At 57.9% G+C, this 22,016-nt stretch overlaps 2 protein-coding genes across 3 annotated transcripts in view; one reads left to right on the top strand and one right to left on the bottom strand.

Annotated features, from left to right (window-relative positions):
- Nucleotides 1–415: 415 nt before the first annotated feature.
- On the top strand, nucleotides 416–6,519 carry ERFE (erythroferrone; the record flags this gene model as incomplete). Its single annotated transcript, XM_080688947.1, has 8 exons — nucleotides 416–535; nucleotides 2,369–2,491; nucleotides 2,842–2,944; nucleotides 4,643–4,902; nucleotides 4,987–5,095; nucleotides 5,177–5,267; nucleotides 5,719–5,797; nucleotides 6,421–6,519. 8 exons carry the CDS (start codon nucleotides 416–418, stop codon nucleotides 6,517–6,519), a joined length of 984 nt encoding a protein of 327 aa, XP_080545073.1.
- A 3,615-nt stretch (nucleotides 6,520–10,134) lies between these two features.
- ILKAP (ILK associated serine/threonine phosphatase) overlaps nucleotides 10,135–22,016 on the bottom strand; it is a gene marked incomplete at both ends in the record, with an annotated part of 37,636 nt that continues 25,754 nt past the window's right edge. For both annotated transcript variants that reach the window (XM_080688993.1, XM_080688994.1), the window contains 3 exons: nucleotides 10,135–10,275; nucleotides 10,455–10,536; nucleotides 14,940–15,059. In XM_080688993.1, the coding sequence (XP_080545119.1) occupies nucleotides 10,135–10,275; nucleotides 10,455–10,536; nucleotides 14,940–15,059 (343 nt within the window). The remainder of the gene's footprint in view (nucleotides 10,276–10,454; nucleotides 10,537–14,939; nucleotides 15,060–22,016) is intronic.

Here is a 22,016-nt window from a genome sequence, read left to right as displayed (position 1 = left end):
GTGTGGGGGGCTGTGTGACTGGTCGGGGGCAGCAGGCAGCCTGGCCCGGGTCCAGTCTGCCCTTCACAGCTGGCCAGGGCACAGCGGAGGCCAGCCCCCAGGCCCCCTCGGCGCTGGGCCTTCGTCCAGGCTGTGGACTCGCCCAGGGAGCCCCGCCGGCAGGTGCTTCCTGTGCCTGGAGCGCGGGGGCGCGTCCGGGAGGGGGGGCTTCCCGCCGGGGAGGGGGCCCGCGTCCTGAGGCCGGGGCCTGGCGGGCGCGGGGGTGCAGGGCGCCCGGGTCCGCGCAGGAGAGAGGGGCGCCCTTGCTCAGGAAGGCGCGGCGGGTCCTCGCCTGCAGTGCGCGCGGGCGCCGGGAGGGGGCGGGATTCGAGCGCGTTATAAGGGCGGGCGGCCGACCCGCGCCCGAGCCGCCCGCATGGCCCCGGCCCGCCGCCCCGCCGGGGCGCGCCTGCTGCTCGTGTGCGCCGGCCTGCTGGCCGCCCTGGCCGGCCTCGGCGCCCCCGAGCCCCGCGCGCCCCCGGCCGCCCGCCCGCCGGTAAGACGGCCCGCACCCACGCCTGCATCCCTGCATCCCTGCATCCCTGCGTCCCCGAGTCCCTGTGTCCCGGCGTCCCTGCGTCCCCGCGTCCCCGCGTCCCCCGGCCTGCAGCCTCGACCTCGAGGCCAGGGAGGGAGCTGGAAAGTCCTGCTTCTCAGGACATCGCAAACACCGTGTTTGCAAAACGGGAAGCAAACAGCCACCAGTCCATCTACCTAGACAATTGTTTGTTGGGAGGAAGGGTGTCGCCGCGGGTCTGGGGCCAGGATGGGTCCCCAGCCCAGAGTGACCGCCTTTCACTTTGGCTTGTGTCGGGGGTGAGGTGATGGGAGGTCCGTCCAGCCCCTGGTTCCCAGGGTCTTGGCTGGGTTGGGGGAGCGTGGCCTGGAGGGCACTGGGGGCAGTGGCCGCTGTGGGTGGTGGGCCTTCAAGCAGGACAGTGAGGGCCTGCAGGGGAGGTCTGAGGGTCCCACCGTGCTGAGGGTGCTTGTGGGCCCCACCAGGGAAGCCCCAGGCCAGGCGGCAGATCCTCCACATTCCCTAAGAGGGCTGGGGACAGCGGCCAGCCCTGGCAGTCCCTCTGCCGGGGCCTCCCAGAGCCTCCCGTGAAGCCAGCAGCTCCCTGGATGGAAGGCATGTGCCTTAGCACTCGGCAAAGTGCTCAGGAGGATACCGCAGCGACGCCAGGCTTGGTCAGCAGGAAGCAGAGGTGCTCAGGGCGTGGACTTTTGTCCTTGCATTGTCTTTGGGGATCACAGTATTGCCAGAGACCCCCAGGCTTCAAGCTCCCTTTCTGAGCCCTCATGGCTGAGAGCGTGGCTGCCCAGCCCTCAACTGAGCCTGCAACTCAGCTCCCCACCATGGGGTCCAAGTCCGTCCACAGGCTCCTAGTTCAGCTGGGAGGTCACCCCAGCCTGTCCATCGCGGCCCGTGTGCGGAATCCTTGTGTCTCACCGGGGCACCATGAGGCTGAGGAGGAGAATCGCCCTCTGGCCCTGGGGCCCGTGGAGCGCAGGCAGCAAGGAGCGGGCGCCCCGACAAGGATGGGGCGCAGGCGCTCAGGCCTGGCTCTGCCTGCCTGCCTGCCTGCCTGCTGGAGCTTCCTGCACCGGAGCTTCTGCCTCCCCACCACAGCAGCCTGGCCCGTGCCCTGCAGGCTGAAACTTGGCGGCTGGGTCTGCCCCTGGCCTGGCCAGCTCTCCAATCGTGGGTCCTTCCATTGGCCACGGGAGTCCAGGCCCATGATCTCATCCAAGCCCTCTTGGGCTGCTTCCTCCCCAGCTGGCAGCCCTGCCTGGAGCCTGGAGTGCCTGAGGCCCGCTGCCCAGCAGGCCAAAGGCCTCTCCCAGGAAACAAGTCCCTCCCAGAGCTCTGCCCCATATTGAGACCTGTCAGGCGCAGCCCGCAGGGGACGGTTTCTCTGGAAGCCTCACTGTCTCTACTTGGGTCAGCACGGAGGCTTGGCTCGCAGCCCCGGAGCTTCTGACTGTGGGGAGGCACTGCAGGGCTGGCTGGCAGTTGAGGCGCTGGTGATGAGTGGCCTCTTCCTGAGTGCCTGTGGGTGCTGGCGCTTGGATCCTACTGTGCCCAGCATGACGGGCCCAGTGCACCTCGAGGAAGGCCAGGCAGAGGCCTAGCAGTGCTGGGATTCGCACCTGGAGCAGAACCCTGAGCCCCATCTTCTTCCGCCGGCGTCCTGAGCCAGCGTCTCCCAGCAGTACAGTCTAGGCCACGGTGTGACGCGTTCCCCAGGACCGGTCACCTCCTGTGAGGCGCGCCTGAGCAGGTCCCAGGCCGGGAGGACCGACCGCTGGGCTGGCTGTGTTCCAGGAGCCCACCACCGAGCGAGCGCACGGCGTGGACCCCCGCGACACCTGGATGCTCTTCGTCAGACAGAGCGACAAGGGCGCCAATGGCAAGAAGAGGGCCAGAGGCAAGGCCAGGAGGCCGAAGGTGAGGGCACGGCCCCGCGCCCCTGCGCCCAGCAAGGGAGCCGGAAGTGGGGACCTGGCTCCAGACATCTGCCCAGCACCCCAGAATGCCAGGCCCCTTCTCTTCTCTCCCCACTGTCCTGGAGAGGGGGCCTTGCCCAGCTCGGGTGGGCATGCTGAGAGGCCTCCAGGTGGGCAGGAGTGACACAGGGCACTAGGGGCAGCTGCTGGGCTTTTGTTCCCACGTGGCCACAACCCAAGCTGCTGGGAAAGCTCTTCTGCCTGCCTCTCAGTGGCAGGAGCTGGCAGCGGGGATGCCCGTGGCTCCTGGCTGCCTCCTCAGATGTCCTCACAGCCCGGGTTCCCTTGCAGCTTGGCCTCCCGGGGCCCCCGGGCCCACCTGGCCCCCAGGGTCCCCCCGGCCCCCTCATCCTGCCCGAGGCACTGCTGAAGGAGTTCCAGCTGCTGCTTAAAGGTAGGGCGCCCTCACCATGGCTCACACGCCGGTTGGGGCAGGGTTGAGCAGGGCGTCCCGAGGTGGGGCAGACCTCGGCAACTCGGCCACGCAGCACCAGCAAGGCTGCGGAGGGTTGGGGCTGGGAGGAAGGCCACTTAGTGCCCTGGGACAGGTACTCAGAAGCAGCCTGTGCCCACACGGAGGTGGGGTCTGCCCAGGGAGCATCCATTAATTATGAAGAACTACTGAGAGCCGTTTACCTCCCCTTCCGGTTTTGTTTTTTGTTTGTTTTTTTTTTTTCTTTTGCGGTCCTGGGGGTGGAACCCAGAGGCTTTTCTATCTCTGGGCTATGCTCCCAGACCTATTTTATACTTTATTTGGAAACAGGGTCTAAGTTGCTGAGAGCCTCATTAAGTGGCTGAGGCTGGCTTTGAACCTGAGCCATCCTCCTGTCTCAGCCTCCCAAGCACGGGGATTACAAGCGTGGGCCACCATGCCTAACCCTTCGGTTCATTTTTAAACACTGCCTTCAGCTGCTAAAGAACCTCTGTGTTAAAGACAGGCGTGGTGGCACACGCTTGTAATCCCAGTACTTGTTTTTTGTTGTTTTTTTTGTTTTTTGCGGTACTGGGGATGGAACCCAGGGTCATTCTACCTCGGAGCTACACCCCAGCCCCATTTTTTATTCTTTATTTTGAAACAGGGACTCACTGAGTTGCATAGGTCCTCACTAAGTAGTAGCTGAGGCTGTTCGTGAACTGCGATCATCCTGTGTCAGCCTCCCAAATGCTGGGATTACAAGCGTGTGCTACCATGCCTGGCTTATCCCAGGACTTGGGAGTCTGAGACAGGAAGATTGCAAGTTCCCAACCAACGTTAGCTACTTAGCAAGGCCCTTCACAACTCAGTGAGACCCTGTTTCAAAAATAAAAAAGACTAGCTGGGTGTGGTGGTGCATGCTTATAATCCCCACACTTGGGAGGCTGAGACAGGAGGATCATGCAGGTTTGAAGCCAACCTCCCTGGTTTAAGAGACCCTGTTTCCAAATAAAGAATATAAAATAGGTCTGGGAGTGTAGCCCGGAAGCAGAAGGGTTCCATCCCCAGCACCATCAAAAATAATTAATTAATTAATTAAAAAGACTAAAAAATAGGGCTGGGGGTGTAGCTCGGAGATAGAATGCCCCTGGGTTCCATCCCCAATAATAAAAATGAGACTACCTCTGTGTTCCTTTCTTTCTTTCTTTCTTTCTTTCTTTCTTTCTTTCTTTCTTTCTTTTTTTTTTTGGTGTTACTGGGGTTCCTGGAAGCCCTTCTACCTCCGGGCTACACTCCCACACCTATTTTTACATTTTTATTTGGAAACAGGGTCTCCTAAGCCAGCACGCGCAGCTGGCTTCGAACCTGTGCGATCCTCCTGTCTCTGCCTCCCAAGCGCGGGGATTACAAGCGTGCGCCACCACGCCCAGCCTCTGTGTTCCTTTCGATACAGCCACAGTAGTGACCCACACCTGGCTTCTTTCCCTGTATGGGTATGACAGGTGGGGCAGGAGGGCCAGGGCACTGGTGCCAGGTGCACATGTCTCCATTTTCCAGTAGCCAAAGCGACAGGGGAAATGGGGCAGGAAGTAGAGTCCCCCGAGGCCCCAGTATCTGGGAGATTCTGGGGTATGGTGCGCTCAACCCCTGCGGTGCCAACCGCGCCCTCTGTGCCAGGCGCAATGCAGCGGCGTGAGCACGCGGAGGCCGAGTCCTGCACACGAGGTCCCGCGGAACCGGCAGCCGTAGACCCTGCGGCCGCCCCGGATGCTGCGGGGGAGGAGGACGCGGAGGCTGGGAGCATGCTGGCCCTGCTGGCCGCACCCCTGGCCTCTGGCCCGAGGGCACCACACGTGGAGGCCGCTTTCCACTGCCGCCTGCGCGAGGATGTGTCTGTGGAGCGGCGCGTGCTGCGGGAGCTTGGCGTCTACTACCTGGTGCGTGGAGCGGGCATGGGCGGGCGGGTGAGTGGGCATGGGTGGGCGGGCTGGCGAGAGAAGTGACCAGCTTGTGTCCTGCAGCCCGACACCGAGGGTGCCTTCCGCCGGGGCCTGGGCCTGAACCTGACCAGCGGCCAGTACACAGCGCCCGTAGCCGGCTTCTACACCCTGGCCGCCACGCTGCACGTGGGTGAGGCCCGGGCCTGGGGGCCGCCCACCGCCCTGGGGCACTGCCCGCCCACCCCCTGACCTCAACCCACACTCCCCACAGCGCTCGCCGAGCCCCCGCGGCGGCTGCCCCCGCGGCCCCGGGACCGCCTGCGCCTACTCATCTGCATCCAGTCCCGCTGCCAAGGCCACGCGTGAGTCCTCCCCTGCCCCTCCCAGCAGCCCGGGCCTCCCTGGCCAGTGCTGAGGGACTAGGTCTGCTCCGCCCCCCGTGGGCATTCGCTGCAGCCAGGCAGCCTGGCCCTTCCCAGCCCAGCCCCCTTTGTGGCTCACCCTAGAGGCCTTTCCTGGCCGCTCTGGAGGTCCTCCTCATCCTCCTGTGAACTTTCTGGTGGCCCCGTCTGTATTGCATGGCAGGGCAGCCATGGCCAGCACTGTCTCGCTGGAGGTGTGACACCTAAAACTAACGACCTTGAAAACCCTTAGCCCAGACTGTCACCTGCTGCCACTCCCACCGCCGGCGCCCTGAGGCCCGGCCTTGCCGTCTCCGTCCTGGGAGTGGGCAGAGCCGGCACTTTGCTGGCCGATTGTGGACGGCTGTGGGTGAGGGGACCTGGGCGCTGACCCCCCTTCTGCCCGGCACAGCTCCCTGGAGGCTGTCGTGGGTCTGGAGAGCAGCGGCGAGCTCTTCACCATCGCGGTGAATGGCATTCTGTATCTGCAGGTGCGTGGCCAGGGTGAGCATGGGGACACCGGGCCGGGTGGAGGGTGATGGTGCGAGGCACACCGGGTGCAGCACCTGCGGGCTGCAGGTGGCTTCGGGACGTGCCTGTGCACGTCCAGGCGGAGGTCCTGATCTCCCTCCATGCCCGCTGTCCCTGGGGACATGCCTGTTGAGCAGCCAAGCGCCCTGCGGTCTCCAGCCTGAGAGCTCAGCACCCGCCACCCTCTGGGGCCTGTTGGAGGCGGCCTGGAGCTTCAAGACACTGGGGCTAGGGAAGACCAGGATGGTCATTTCCTACACGACTCCCCGAGCCCTAGCACTGTGGGGAGCTTGCTGTGAAGGTGGGATTTATGTGCAGGCGTGGGGGGTGATGGCCCTGTGAATCCTCAGTGCTTGGTGGCCGTGCCAGACAGCTGGGCCTGGGCCTGTGAGACAACCCCCTCAGCAGACAAACCCAGTCCACTCAGGCTCCTTCCGCCTGGGAGTAAGCACTGGAATAGGAGCCAGAGGTGCTGGCCTGAGTCCAAGGCCTCCCCAGCACTTGCTCAGGGCCCTCCTGCCCAAGGCAGGGTGGGCAGGAGCGTGGGTGCCGGCTTGGGCCTGACAGGCGCCCTTCCCTGCAGATGGGGCAGTACGCCTCGGTCTTCCTGGACAACGCCAGCGGCTCCTCCCTCACGGTGCGCAGCGGCTCCCAGTTCAGTGCGGTCCTCCTGGGGGTGTGAGCGGCCACCGCAGGCCCTTCCTCTCACCAGGCGAATGGAGCAGAGGTCCAGGCCCCAAGGCGTCGGAGGGACAGCGACCGGATGTAGGAAAAGCCCATCTGGAACACCGCCACTAGGGCAGTGACTGCAGGGTGCTGTATTTGACAAGGGGAAAAGCCTGCTGGGCCACTGCCCTGGGAACGGTCAGTGTGGCCAGCTGCAGACCGGCTCCCTCACAGCCCCACACAGGCTCTTTCCTGTGGCTCAAGACTGCCCTTCCCAGCATTTTAAGTATTTGCATGGACTACAGAGCCCTGACCAGCACCGCTGCCTGGAAGAGGGTCAAACTGCACAGGGCCGAGGGGCATCGAGGGGAAGTGAGCTGGGCGTCCTCCCAGGCCGCCAGGGCAACCTTGCCCGCCATGCATGTCCACCTGGGGCCCTGGTCCCGCACAACCCCTGCCCCCAGCCATGTCTGTGCCTGCTGCGACCCTCAGCACCCTGCACGGCCTACGGTGACCGCTGAGCCCAAGGCTGGCTGGGGCCCTTGGCACAGCGGCTTGGGGACCAGAGGAATGCGGGACGGGGACCTGTAGGGCAGAAGACCTGGGCTCCCGCTTCTACTGTATCGAGATTGGCTGGCAAGTTCCCCTCACAGCACCTTAGCAACAGGAGCTGCGCCCTCCCTGCACACCCTCCAGTCGGGCTCCTCTGCCTGCTCGAGGCCAGCTGGCCCGCAGGGTCCCTCTCCATCCCCAGGGGCTCTGGCTCTCTGATTGGACCCATGTACCGGGTGCAAGATGGAGACATCCTCGTGGAACGGAGGTAGCGGGGCCGCCAGCAGTCCCCTGGGCAGGGGAAGCGAGGCTCCCAGGTGACTGCCCGCTGCCTGCGTGCCGTGCAGTGGTCCTCACCGGGTGGCAGTCCTAGTCTCGCTGGTGCCGAGGGTGGGGCATGCAGTGAGAAGCCTCCCAGCGCTTCTCTACGCAGGCCTGCGCCTGAGTAGGTGTAAAGAGGACAAGGTCCTCCGTGGGCCCTGCTGCCCGCTGAGAGGTGTCAACCCAGCTAACTCGCACACGCATGTGCACACAGGGGCACTGGCTGCAGAACCTGGGAGGGGAGGGGCAGGGTGGCCAGCTGTATAGCCTGAGCTGGCCTTGGGACGAGGTGCCCACAGCTAGGCCAGACGATCCCAGTTTTCATGCCATGGCTCGAGAATCCAACGTCTCCCCAAGGCAGCCCTCTCCTCCCATGTGCAGAGCCAGTAAACCGACCGCTCTGTGCCAAGGGGCAGGCCTGGCCAATTCTCGGTAGGCCTGTGCCCACCCTACCAGGAAGCCCCAGGCTGGCCTGGGCCCTGGTCCCGCGCACTTTGATAAGGGTGGGGTGGCCACGCCCGTCTCTGGGTCTCACTTTGCACCCAGGGGACACATACTTTAGAGAAGTTATCTTTACCCTTGAGAAAGCCAGGCACCTATCTCATCTCACATAAGCGTGTTAGCAGCGTACTCAAGTATTTATTGCAGGATATTGCCAGCTAGAATATATTTATGTAACGTGCTCGCGACCACACAAAGCTATAGAAATGGGGCCGACCTGGGATTCTGAGTCCTGCTGGCTCCCCGGGCGCACCCCAGACCGCAAGGCGGAGGCCGGGGAAGCCAGTGTGACCAAGCCTCTCCCAAGGAACGGGAGCCCCTAGTGCTGCCGCCTGCTGGCTGTGGAGGACTGTACTAAATAAACTGCCCTGACACCAAGGCTGATGCCCCACTCTCCAACATCCCAGGACCAGCAGACGTCAGCTCCTGGCTCTTGGCACTAGGGAAGGGGGCACACGCACACCTTTGGTTCTTATTTGCACACACCTCCAGAAGCCACCTGAGATTCACACAAGATGCTCACACTAGTCGGGCGAGGTGGCAGACACTTGTCATCTCAGCATTTGGGAGGCTGAGACTGGAGGATCAGGGTTAGCAGACAGCCTCGGTTACTTAAAGAGAGGCCCTTTGCAACTCAGAGGTATAATGCCCCTGGATTCCATCCCCAGGAAAACACACGCTCACGCTGAGGTGCGTGCGGCCTCGAGGGCCAATTCAGTGACAGGCTGATAAGGCCTGTTGGTTGGGTGGGGTCAGTGGATAGGACAAAACAGGTTCTGAAGCGGCAAACTTACAACCTTACATCATTCTGAGCCAAATATTTAAGAAAAAGGACTCAAGAACCATTTACTTTAAAAAAAAAGTAATAATAATACATTTTATATACAAACAAGTGCTTAACAAGTACTTAAGAGCTGGGTGTGGAGCCTCAGCTACTACTTAGTGAGGCCCTTTGCAGCTCCGTGAGACCCTGTTTCAAAATAAAGAAAAAATAGGCTGGGGGTGTAGCTTGGAGGCAGAATGCTCCTGGGTTCTGTCCTCAGTACCACACACGCACTCAAGTGTTAGCGTAGGCCAGTCTTGCATTTTTACCCTTATACGTCCTACACAGGAGGTCCCTTGGGTTCCTGCGCAGCAGCACAGCCAATTCCTGCACTATCCTGAGTGGTGGCGGCGGACGCCAGAGGCTGCGCTCCATGGGGCTCACTTCACCAGGGGATCCGGATCGCTAGACCGTGTTCCAGGTCCTTAACCACATCACATCTTTACCAAGGGACCACAGGAGCTGCACTGTGCCGTTCACGGGGCCTGGGGGGCCACGCTCCACAGCACAGCTTTGTGTACAAGTATAGCTCATGACCAAGTCTTCTGCTGCTGAAGTGGAACACTGTTCCTGCCAGGCATGGTCACACATGCCTCCCTTCCCAGTACTTGTGAGGCTGGAAGAGGAGGATTACAGGTGGGATCTAGCCTTAGCAACTTAATGAGACTGTTTCAAAATGAAAAATAAAATAGGGCTGGGAGTGTTGCTTAGAGATAGAACACCTAAATTCAATCCCTACTCCCAGTACTTGGGAAGCTGAGATAAGATCACAGGTTCAAGGCCTGCCTCAGCAACTTGATGAGACCCTATTTCAAAATGGAAAATAAAATAGGGCTGGGGGTATAGCTTAGAAATAGAACACCTGACTTCAAGTCCTAGTACCAAAACAACACAAGCAAAAACCACTACTCTGTATGGAAAGCTGAAAGGAAGCCCGAGGCTCCAGAAGCCTGCTCTAGCCCCAGCCCTGCCCTAGCCAGGGCACCTGCCCTCCCACGGTGAAAGCACAGCAGGGCAGCCACAGGCGACAGAATTCCACAAGGAGCCCAGCGTGGTGGCACACGCTTGTAATCCCAGCATTCGGGAGGCTGAGATGGGAGGATCGCGGTTTGTGGCCTCAGCTACTTAGTGAGGCCCTGTTTCAAAATAAAATATAAAAAAATAGGGGGGGGGGGCGCGCTTGGAGGTCGAATACCCCTGGGTTCCACCCCCAGACCGGCGAAAAAAAAAAAAAAGAAAAAAAAAAAGAAATTCCACAAGGGAAGGCCCAGAGCTCATCCCCAAGCAGACACTCAACCTCGGGGCCAGCAGCTCAAAGTGTAATAAGGGAACTCAAAAGACTTGGAAAAAAAGAAAGAACCCTTTATTTACAACCGTGGGAACCCACGGGAGCACACAAAACACCCCGATGTGCGCACATGGCGAAGCGCGCCCTCAGTGCCCTATCCGCACCACCATCACCGTGACGTTGTCCGCTGAGCCCCGCTGCACCGCCTTGTTGGCCAGCCTGTTGCACGCGGCTTCGTAGCGGGCGTCCATGGCAGGCTTGCCTTCCCGGCTCTGGATCTTCTCATCCTACCAAACAAGATGGAGGCAGGTCACTCCTGAGAGTCCAGCCCAGCAGGACGATGCCCCTCCTGCTAGCAGGACGTGACCGAGTGCCCGGTGAAAGCGGCACAGAGCTGCCCCTGGCATGGCCCGCGTCTCTAGAAGTGAAGGTACAGGTGAGACAAGCATGCCCCGAAGGCCCTCACCTCCAGGCAGGACAGGATGAAGTTCACAGCTTCTTCTGGGGTAAAGACCTTGAAAAGCCCGTCGCACGCCAGCAGTATGAACCTACAGCACCAGGAAGAAACAGAAATGGGCTCAGCAGCAAACTCCACACACGACGGCCTGGGGTGGAGCGAAATAATACTCATCCAGCTAACTGTGGCGGTTTTTATGAAACCAGTGCTCTAATCCCGAGCTACAGAGCTCCATCAGCAGCAGTGTTTAAAACAACATGTATAAGACCAAGACAAACTCAAGAAAAATCATTAAAAAAGAGCCAGGCTCAGTGGAACACGCTTGTAATCCCAGTACTCGGGAGGCTGAGACAAGAGGATCGCAGGTTCGAGGCCAGCCAAAGCTACTTAGGCCCTCCACAACTTAGTGAGACCCTGTTTCAAAATAAAGAATAAAAACAAAAAAATACAGCTGGAGGTATAGCTCAGAGGTAGAATGTCCCTGGATTAAATCCCCAATTCCACTAAGGGGCCGGGCGTGGTGGCGTATACTTGTAATCCCAGCATTCAGGAGGTGGAGACTGGAGGATTGCGGTTTGCGGACAGCTTCAGCTACTTAGTGAGGCCCCTTGCAACTCAGTGAGACTCTGTTTCAACAAATAAAGAATAAAAAATTAGGGCTGGGGTGTCACTACTCAAAGGTAGAATGCCCCAGGGTTCCATCCCCAGTACAGAAAACAAAAACAAAACACTAAGGGAACCAGGCGGCATGGGGCGCGTCCGGTTCCCGCCTCCACGGGCCCGAGGCCGTTTTCGAGGACTTGGTTGTGGGAGAGCTAGGGCCTGAATGGAGCAGCCCGGAGCATGCGCTTCACCCCAGGGTGCAGGACCCAGAGGGGCTAAGGCACACCTTAATACTGGTTCCTGGGAGGCTGCGACTGAAGCCTGCAGATGCGAGGACAGCCCCAGCAGCCTAGCGAGACTGTTTAAGAAAGGAAACAGCATGCTCTCCCTTTCAGGAGTCCCCTGAGCCTCAGGTGCCTCTGAGGTGCAGCGTGGCAGCTCCCTCCTGGCAGTTAAGGCAGCCAGAGCCTTTCTCTCCTCACTGCAATGCAATGTCTACTTTTCTCTTGTGCCTGGGCATTCACACAAAGCCAGGATTCTCTGAGCACGTGGGTCTGTGCGTGGGACACAGTGGGGACAAGTCCAAGAGTCAGACCCAGAGGAATCAATCAATGGCTACAATGTGGTAAGGGAGCTTTGAGAGCAGAGGGAGCTCGCAGGCAGACAGGCCCTCCCTCGTCCAGCAGACAGGGCCTCCCTCATCCCAGCAGACAGGGCCTCCCTCGTCCAGCAGACAGGGCCTCCCTAGTCCAGAGGACAGGGCCTCCCTCGTCCAGAGGACAGGGCCTCCCTCGTCCCAGCAGACAGGGCCTCCCTCGTCCCAGCGGACAGGGCCTCCCTCATCCAGCAGACAGGGCCTCCCTCATCCCAGCAGACAGGGCCTCCCTCGTCCAACAGACAGGGCCTCCCTCGTCCAGGAGACAGGGCCTCCCTCGTCCAGCAGACAGGGCCTCCCTCATCCCAGCAGACAGGGCCTCCCTAGTCCAGAGGACAGGGCCTCCCTCATCCCAGCAGACAGGGCCTCCCTAGTCCAGAGGACAGGGCCTCCCTCATCCCAGCAGAAAGGGCCTCCCTCATCCCAGCAGACAGGGCCTCCCTCGTCCAGCAGACAGGGCCTCCCTCATCCCAGCAGACAGGGCCTCCCTCATCCCAGCAGACAGGGCCTCCCTCATCCCAGCAGAAAGGGCCTCCCTCATCCCAGCAGACAGGGCCTCCCTCGTCTAGCAGACAGGGCCTCCCTCATCCCAGCAGACAGGGCCTCCCTCATCCCAGCAGACAGGGCCTCCCTAGTCCAGAGGACAGGGCCTCCCTCGTCCAGGAGACAGGGCCTCCCTCGTCCAGCAGACAGGGCCTCCCTCATCCCAGCAGACAGGGCCTCCCTCATCCCAGCAGACAGGGCCTCCCTCATCCCAGCAGACAGGGCCTCCCTAGTCCAGAGGACAGGGCCTCCCTCGTCCAGGAGACAGGGCCTCCCTCGTCCAGCAGACAGGGCCTCCCTCATCCCAGCAGACAGGGCCTCCCTCATCCCAGCAGACAGGGCCTCCCTCATCCCAGCAGAAAGGGCCTCCCTCATCCCAGCAGACAGGGCCTCCCTCATCCCAGCAGAAAGGGCCTCCCTCGTCCCAGCAGACAGGGCCTCCCTCGTCCAGCAGACAGGGCCTCCCTAGTCCAGAGGACAGGGCCTCCCTCGTCCAGCGGACAGGGCCTCCCTCATCCCAGCAGACAGGGCCTCCCTCATCCCAGCAGACAGGGCCTCCCTCATCCCAGCAGACAGGGCCTCCCTCATCCCAGCAGACAGGGCCTCCCTCATCCCAGCAGAAAGGGCCTCCCTCGTCCCAGCAGACAGGGCCTCCCTCGTCCAGCAGACAGGGCCTCCCTAGTCCAGAGGACAGGGCCTCCCTCGTCCAGCGGACAGGGCCTCCCTCGTCCAGAGGACAGGGCCTCCCTCGTCCCAGCAGACAGGGCCTCCCTCGTCCCAGCGGACAGGGCCTCCCTCGTCCAGCAGACAGGGCCTCCCTCATCCCAGCAGACAGGGCCTCCCTCGTCCAACAGACAGGGCCTCCCTCGTCCAGGAGACAGGGCCTCCCTCGTCCAGCAGACAGGGCCTCCCTCATCCCAGCAGACAGGGCCTCCCTAGTCCAGAGGACAGGGCCTCCCTCATCCCAGCAGACAGGGCCTCCCTAGTCCAGAGGACAGGGCCTCCCTCATCCCAGCAGAAAGGGCCTCCCTCATCCCAGCAGACAGGGCCTCCCTCGTCCAGCAGACAGGGCCTCCCTCATCCCAGCAGACAGGGCCTCCCTCATCCCAGCAGACAGGGCCTCCCTAGTCCAGAGGACAGGGCCTCCCTCGTCCAGGAGACAGGGCCTCCCTCGTCCAGCAGACAGGGCCTCCCTCATCCCAGCAGACAGGGCCTCCCTCATCCCAGCAGACAGGGCCTCCCTCATCCCAGCAGACAGGGCCTCCCTCATCCCAGCAGACAGGGCCTCCCTAGTCCAGAGGACAGGGCCTCCCTCGTCCAGGAGACAGGGCCTCCCTCGTCCAGCAGACAGGGCCTCCCTCATCCCAGCAGACAGGGCCTCCCTCATCCCAGCAGAAAGGGCCTCCCTCATCCCAGCAGACAGGGCCTCCCTCGTCTAGCAGACAGGGCCTCCCTCATCCCAGCAGACAGGGCCTCCCTAGTCCAGAGGACAGGGCCTCCCTCGTCCAGGAGACAGGGCCTCCCTCGTCCAGCAGACAGGGCCTCCCTCATCCCAGCAGACAGGGCCTCCCTCATCCCAGCAGACAGGGCCTCCCTCATCCCAGCAGAAAGGGCCTCCCTCGTCCAGCAGACAGGACCTCCCTCATCCCAGCGGACAGGGCCTCCCTCGTCCAGCAGACAGGGCCTCCCTAGTCCAGAGGACAGGGCCTCCCTCGTCCAGGAGACAGGGCCTCCCTCATCCCAGCAGACAGGGCCTCCCTAGTCCAGAGGACAGGGCCTCCCTCGTCCAGCAGACAGGGCCTCCCTCATCCCAGCAGACAGGGCCTCCCTAGTTCAGAGGATAGGGCCTCCCTCATCCCAGCAGAAAGGGCCTCCCTCGTCCCAGCAGACAGGGCCTCCCTTGTCCCAGCAGACAGGGCCTCCCTCGTCCAGCAGACAAGGCCTCCCTCGTCCAGCAGACAGGGCCTCCCTCGTCCAGCAGACAGGCAGTGTGGAGAGGTAGGGGAGAAAACAGGCCAAGCAGACCAGCACAGGGCTAGGGGTGGGCTCTCCCCCACAGAGCTGTGTGGTGTGGCCACCGGCCTCCCTTGGCTCACTCGTCAGCTCCGCCCCGGCCTGGCTTTCCGGTGCCTCCCTCCACCCCTTCCTGCTGCGCCTTAACTCAGGGCTGTGGCTTCGGCTCCTAACCACCACTGGTGAAGGACTACCTTGAGCTGGGGCACAGGCAGTAGGAGACTCCTAAACAGAAGGTTCCTGTCCATCCTGGCTCTGCTCTAAAAACCTCCCATGATCCTCCACCAACTATGAACTAAAATCCACACCCCGCAGGCTGTCCCGCAGAGCCTCCCCGTCCTCCAGGTCCCTCGCAGCCACTCCTGGCATCAGGCTGGCTCTGCCCTCAGCTGTCACTCAGTGCCTTGGTGTCGGGAAAGCCATGCTCCTCGCCCCCACTTTCCAAGCCTGCCAGTAAACCCCATGGTCTTCTAATACCCTGGCGCAACTGCCTATTCCAGCCCCTGCGGGCCCCTGAGAGCAGAAGTCACACTCTACAGCTCTCCTAGGCAACCGGGGCCGAGCACTGTGCCTAGGACTTCTGCCACCCTGCTCCCTCCCCAGCGAGGGCTGAATGCAAACTGGAAAAGGCACAGGGGAAGCAAGCCGTGCGGGTGCTGCCATCTTTGGGAAGTGCTTACCTGTCGTTGGGGGTCAGCTGGCAGCGTCTGATATCAGGCACAGAGGTGACCCCACAGCGCTTGTACTGCCCATCCCCGATGGACCGGGAGACCTCTAGCACACCCAGGACACGCCCATCCCTAAAACGAGGGGAGAACATGTTCAGATTTATCTGACAGACCATGGCTGACAGTACTTAGAACTGGATCCTAAAAAAGAAGAAAACGAGAAAGATCTAGACCATGAAACCCACATTATCAACCAGTGATGATGGTTCCAGGTCTCAGACACCATGAAGGAGGCCATTAACATTCCCACTGCTCCCCAGCAGCACATGTGGAGCAGTGCCCCCCAGTGGTGGCTGTGTGGCACTGCCCAGCCTAACCTCTGAGGGGTCCAGAAGGTTCTCAACACCACATTCCAAACCTCCCTCCCAACCCCCAACCCTGGACTTGACTGGCCCGGGGAAGAGCCTGGGGTTGTTCAGAACATCTTAAGCTCCTGAGGTGATCAGAGCATGCAGCCAAGCTGGGTGTTTACATTTCAATTCAACCAGATTTGGGAAATATCTAGATGCCCATTTTTCTTTATGTCAGGGACAATTTAGGCCTACTTAATGTCAACACTAGCAGCATGTCCCGCCCAGCATTACACTCATACCCATCCTGCTTTTAGGTGATGGGGCAGAGCACAGGCAAGGTGACCCGCAGAGGGACGGACACCAGGAGGCACTATCTGGCCCACGGGGCTTGGCAGGCTTGGCCTTCCCAGCATTCTGGCCTCATCCGTAACAGTGCAGGTGATCCCCACGCAACTGTGTGCCTGCCTGTGTGCAGCTCAGACAGGGCTCGTGGGGCAGGACGGGCTCTGGAGAGGTTGCGCTTGCAAGAACAGGGCAGGAGCTCCACCTGGGCTTGGGCCGCAGCCTGGCCAGCCCTTGCTGGCCATAGCGCAGCCATTCATCAACAAGCCTCGGATTTCTGTGGCCATCTGTGAGTGCTAAGCAATCCTCTGGATACGAAGGACCAGAGCAAGAGAAACGCAGCACACGTGAGCAAAAGCTGGACACTGAATGATGGGGCGGGCTGTTCAGCCTCACAAGCACTCATCTAGGAAGCCGCCCAAGCTTAAAACCACGAGAACCAACAAGTGCAGCCATCAATCCTGGGTCAACTGGAGCAAGTGTGAAATGACCACCCCTGCACCGCAGGTCCCAGGCACGGACCACCACCAGCAACTGCTGCCACGGCGCAGCCCCAGGCTGCGACCTGCTATGCTCCAGGTGATGCTTCTCCATCTCTCCTGGTGCCGAGCCAAGTCCTGGGCGTCTTCACTCAACTGCTGCAGTGAAGGGAAAGCAACAGGTCACCGTGGGCCTGGAGACGCCGCTGCAACGTCCCACAGGGGACGTGAACCAAGTGACCAGAGCAGATCAGAACCCCCAGGACTGAACGCTGTGCAGAGGGAGTCCACACGGCTTACGCTTCGCCAATTTCTGGCTACGAGTTCAAGGCCCACGACTGGTCAGCCTTATGGAGATGGAGCCCAAGGGCCCACAGGCTCCTGCTTCCCCGCCGCTGCATCCTGTTCTCTCTGCGCGCACAGCGTGCATTCTCCCAATGCTGAGCTAAAGACAGCCCTTCTATGCCTCTGCTGTGCGACAGGGCCGTCTTTTCACTGTGCCACTCGGGACACACAGGAGTCCAGGTTGCGCAGCAGTCTCCCCCGCTAACTGCTGGCGACCCACTCCCTGAACACGCTCGGTGGGCGGCCCAGGTCTCCAGCCAGCGGGCCCACCTGCCTGCCGCAGGGAGGCCTCCTGCCCGCACACACATCCACTGCTTCTGGCTGCTTTCCCGTCTTCCTGCTGGGGGCAGGTGGCTCGGCGCGGCCCTCAGGTCCTGGCTGCTTTGCTGGCACCTTTTGCCCCAGCTCTTTGTCATCAGAGACAGAGGCTAAGACTCCTTGCTCCTCACGGGGCTTGGGTTACTCTGGTGCAGGAGCAATGGCTTCAGCTCTTTTAGCATGGCAAATGCCTGGACGGGCAGTCTTGCCAAGGCCTGCTGTGCGGGTGTGTGCAAGGCTGCACCAGCAGAGGCAGCTCCATCTCTGGACGGCCTGAAGAATGGCAGATGCCCAACGCCAGAGTGTTAACATGACGTGCACTACAGAGACAACTCAAGTTCCATCCCAGGACTGTCTTTTAGTTAAGGAGAGAGACCAGGACAGCTCAGCCCTGGGCAAACAGTTCTGATATGCTGCAATGTAAATGCTGTCTAAAACCTCTCCTCACCTCTTCAAATGCCTTCCTTGCAGAATAAAAATGAAACTGTCTTCACTTTCTCAGAGGAATTCCTTGCTGCATACCTACCTTCAGTGTAAGAAAGGAAAAATAAGAATATATGTGCAGTAATCCCAGTATTAGGGAGGCTGAGGCAAGAGGATCACAGTTCTAGGACAGCCTCAGCTACTTAATGGGGCCCTTTGCAACTCAGTGAGAAACCCTGTTTCAAAATAAAGAGTAAGAGCCGGGCGTGGTGGCTCACGCTTGTAATCCCCGCGCTTGGGAGGCTGAGACAAGAGGACCACACAGGTTCGAAGCCAGCCTCAGCTACTTAGTGAGACCCTGTTTCCAAATAAAATATAAAATAGATCTGGGAGTAAAGCCCGGAGGTAGAAAGCGTCTCGGTTCCACCACCAAAAAAAAAAAAAAAAAAAGCCAACCCAAAATAAAGAATAAAAAAAAGGTAAAATGCCCCTGGGTTACATTTTCAGTACTGGGGGAAAAAAAAAGTACAGATCTACTTATTTTTGCTAGAAACCAAGGGGAGGAAAAATCAGGTAATAGGGGGACAAGAACAGGTCATTTAACTCAATTTAGAGTGAACTATCTAATAAACAAATTCTCACTTTATTGTGGTAAAACAAAATTAACCACGTTGATTTTTACTTTTTTGGTACTGGGGAACTGAACCCAGAGGTACCTGAGCTATACCTCCAGCCTGTTTTGTGGGTACTGGGTATGGAACCCAGGGGCATTCTACCTCTGAGCTACACCCCTAGCCCCAATTTTTTTTATTATTTATTTAGAAAAAAGGTCTAAGTTGCTGAGGCTGTCCGCGAACCTGTGATCCTCCCGTCTCATCCTCCCAAATGCTGGGGTTACAACTGTCTGCCACCATGCCTGGTTCCAGCCCCCCCCCCTTTTTTTGCGGGTCTGGGGATGGAACCTAGGGGCATTTGACTTCCAATCTCCACCCCCTGCCCAATTTTTCATTCTTTATTTTGAAACAGGGTCTCACTGAGTTGCGGAGGGCATAAGTAGCTGAGGCTGTCTGTGAACCGCGATCCTCTGGTCTCAGCCTCCCAAATGCTGGAATTACAAGTGTGCCCACCACGCCCGGCTCCAGCCCTTTTTTGAAATAGGGTCTCACTAGGTTATTGAGAGGCTCACTATACTACTCTGCTCAGGCTGGCCCTGAACCTGTGGGCCCCGTCTCAGCCTCTCAAGTAGTGTGATTATGATTATGGGCATGTACCACCAGTCCTGCGGAATCAGAGGGGGGTAGGGGGAAGAGGTGGGGGGGGGAGAGAGAGAGAGAGAGAGAGAGAGAGAGAGAGAGAGAGAGAGAGGTTTTTTTTTTTTTTTTAAACTGGGGATTGAACCGGGTTATACAGCAGCCCTACTTCACCTTTTACTTTGAAGTAGGGTCTTGCTTGGCTGGCGAATCTCGCTGCCTGCCGGCTGGCCTCACATGAGCCTAGTATCCGCCTGCGTGGCCTCCCAAGCGTGCAGCGCCCGGGTGCTCTGGCGACGACATTCATGCTGTTGTCGCCACCACACCATGCATCGCCTGAACCCTCTCACCTCCCCACAGAGCCTCTGACGCCAAGCGCCGACACTGGCTCCTCCACTCTTCTCCATCCCTAGAGCCGACTCTCCTGCACTGACGGGACTCAATGGTCTTCTGCGGCTGGCTTATTTTGTGAGTATAATGTCCTCGAGGTACACCTGTGTCATAGTACATGTTAGTACTTCCTTCTTAACTGATGTATGTACACACCTGCTGCTTATCCATTCATCTGTAGAGTGCATATGGATTATTTTCCCCTTTTGGCCACTGTGAAGAATGCAGTGAACATGTTTTGCATCCTGGGGTTTATTTTTGTGTATATGGTACTAGAGATTGAACCCAGAGCCATTCTACCTCTGAGCTACTCCCTGAGCCTATTTTATTATTTTGAAATACTAATAAGTTGCCAAGGCTGTCCGCAAATGTGTGATACTCCCACCTCAGCTTCCCAACTGCTAAAATTACACGCCCAGCTTGGTTCCTATTTTTAATTCTTTGGGAATATATCCAGATGTGGATTTGCTGGATCATATGATGGTATTATTATTATTTTCGACGAGCTACACTCCAGCCTATTTTGTGTGTGTGTGTGTGTGTGTGTGTGTGTGTGTGTGTGTGTGTGTGTGGTATTGGGAATTGCACCCAGAGGCATTCTACCTCTGAACTACATTCCCAGTCCTAATTCATCCCTTCCTTCCTTCCTTCCTTCCTTCCTTCTTTCTTTCTTTGTACTGGGGGTGGAACCCAGGGGCTTTTCTACCTCCGGGCTACGCTCCCAGACCTATTTTATACTTTATTTGGAAACAGGGTCTCACTAAGTTGCTTACAACCTAAGTAGCTGAGGCTGGCTTTGACCTGTGCGATCCTCCTGTCTCAGCCTCCCAAGCGCTGGGATTGCAAGTGTGCACCACCATGCCTGACTATTCTTTATTTTTTATTTTTATTTTTTTGGTGGTAATGGGGTTCCTGGAAGCCCTTCCTCTGGGCTACACTCCCAGACCTATTTTCTATATTTTTGAAACAGGGTCTCTTAAGCCAGCGCGGCTGGCCTCGATCCTCTTGCCTCTGCCTCCCAAGCGCGGGGATTACAAGCATGTGCCACCACTCCCGGCCTATTCTTTATTTTTGAAACAGGGTCTAAATTGCAGAGGGCCTCATTAAGTAGCTGAGGCCGGCTGCAAACCAGCGATCCTCCTTGTCTCAGCCTCTCACATACTGGGATTACAAGTGTGCACCACCACACCCGGCCCATTTTATTTGGCAACAGGGTATCACTAAGTTGACAAAAGTCTCTCTGCTCCCTGAGGCTGTCCTTGAACCTGTGGTCCTCCGGTCTCAGCCTCTCAAGTACTAGGATTACAAGCCTGTACCACTACACTTGGCTTGGAATATATTTGTTTGCTTATGGTGCTAAGGAATGTAACCCAGGTCTAACTCAGGAGGACTACAGGTTCAAAGCCAGCCTCAGCAACTTAGTGAGGCTCTCAGTAATTTAGCAAGACCCTATTTCGAAATAAGAAATAAAATAGGCCTGGGGGCATACTTCAGAGGAATAAGGTCCCTGGGTTCCATCTCCAATACCACAAAATTTTTTTTTAAATTAAAAAAGGAAAATATACATTCCCACCAGCAGTACCCAGGAGTTAGAATTGTTTCAAGTAATTTATAAGGGAAAAAAAGCCTAAAATTGAAAACAATCTAAAACTAATGAACCTGTGATCCAAGGTGATAACATAACCACAGCGAAAATACTTTACTTTTGTACACAGTACTCTTAACAGTACCTCCTTAGTGAAGCTTATTCTAAGGACAAGAGAACAGCAGGAACATTTCATCTTCATTAACAATGTTGACTTATATACTACAATTCTAAAGCTATTCTTAAAAATATACTGATATTATTAGAAACCAAGATTTTTATCATAAAAGAGATACAAACAGCCGGGTGTGGTGGCTCACGCTTGTAATCCCCGCACTTGGGTGGCTGAGACAGGAGGATCGCGCAGTTTTGAAGCCAGCCTCAGCTGGCTTAAGAGACCCTGTTTCTAAATAAAATATAAAAATAGGTCTGGGAGTATAGCCCAGAGGTAGAAGGCCCCTTGGGTCCCACCCCTAGTGCCACCAAAAAAAAGAGATACAAACATTAACTCAAAGGAATTAAGTATGAGTAAGAAACAGCAATCTAAGCTCATAATTACAAACATGTGTTTCCTAGCTGTCTACCCTAGAACAAACTCAGAATTAATGATATCCCACTGATGTGGGTACTAGCAGTACATGCACTTGGGTTCTTAAAAATTAAAAGCTGAGCATGGTGGCACATGCCTGTAATCCCAGTAGTTAGGAGTCTGAGACAAGAGAATTGCAGGTTCAAGACCACCTCAGCAACCTAGTGAGACTGTGTTTCAAGATAAAAAATAAAAAGGACTAGGGTATAGCTCAGGGGTAGAATGCCCCTGGGCTCAAGAAAAATGATAAAATGAAAAAGTAAGAGAGAGGCCAGGCATGGTGACTGACACACACTTGTAACCCCAGCATTTGGGAGGCCAAGAGAGGAGAACCACGGTTTGAGGACAGTCTCAGCTGTTTAGTGAGGCCCTTAGGAACTCAGTGAGACCCTCTTTCAAAATAAAGAATAAGCTGGGCGTGGTGGCGCATGCTTGTAATCCCAGCATTTTGGAGGCAGACAGGAGGATCGTGGTTCATAAACAGCCTCAGCTACTTAGTGAGGCCCTCCACAATATAGTGAGACCCTGTTTCAAAATAAAGAATAAAAAACAGGGCAGGGGGTGTAGCTTGGCAGTCGAATGCCCGTGGGTTCCACCCCCAGTACCACACACCCACACACACACACCCACATACCCACAAGACAGACACCGGAGCTAGCTAAAAGGAGCAACGGAGAGTCTGACAGCTGTGTCCAGAGCCTACCAGCACCATGAATGACGGAAGCACAGTAGCACAGTGACGAATCTACAAGGCACAGGGGTGGGAGAGGAGGGGCAAGGAGACAGCACACGCATCTCCAGCACTCAGGCATCACTGGTAAGCACGCACACGCCTGCAATCCCTGTACCCGGGAGGCAAGACGAGGATTTCAATATCAAGACAGCCCGGGAAACTCAGGGAGACTGCCTCAAAATAAAATGTAAAAAGAGTAGCTCAGAGCATCCCTATACCACCCTCCCTCACCCCCCAAAAAAGGGAAAAGAAAACTGGCAATGAAAGGAAAGAATTAAACGT

Source organism: Muscardinus avellanarius (assembly GCF_963383645.1).
Source record: "Muscardinus avellanarius genome assembly, chromosome: 2".
NCBI lineage: Eukaryota > Metazoa > Chordata > Mammalia > Rodentia > Gliridae > Muscardinus > Muscardinus avellanarius.
The sequence above is the reverse complement of the archived record's forward strand: the minus strand, read 5'-3'. Positions and strand labels throughout refer to the sequence as shown.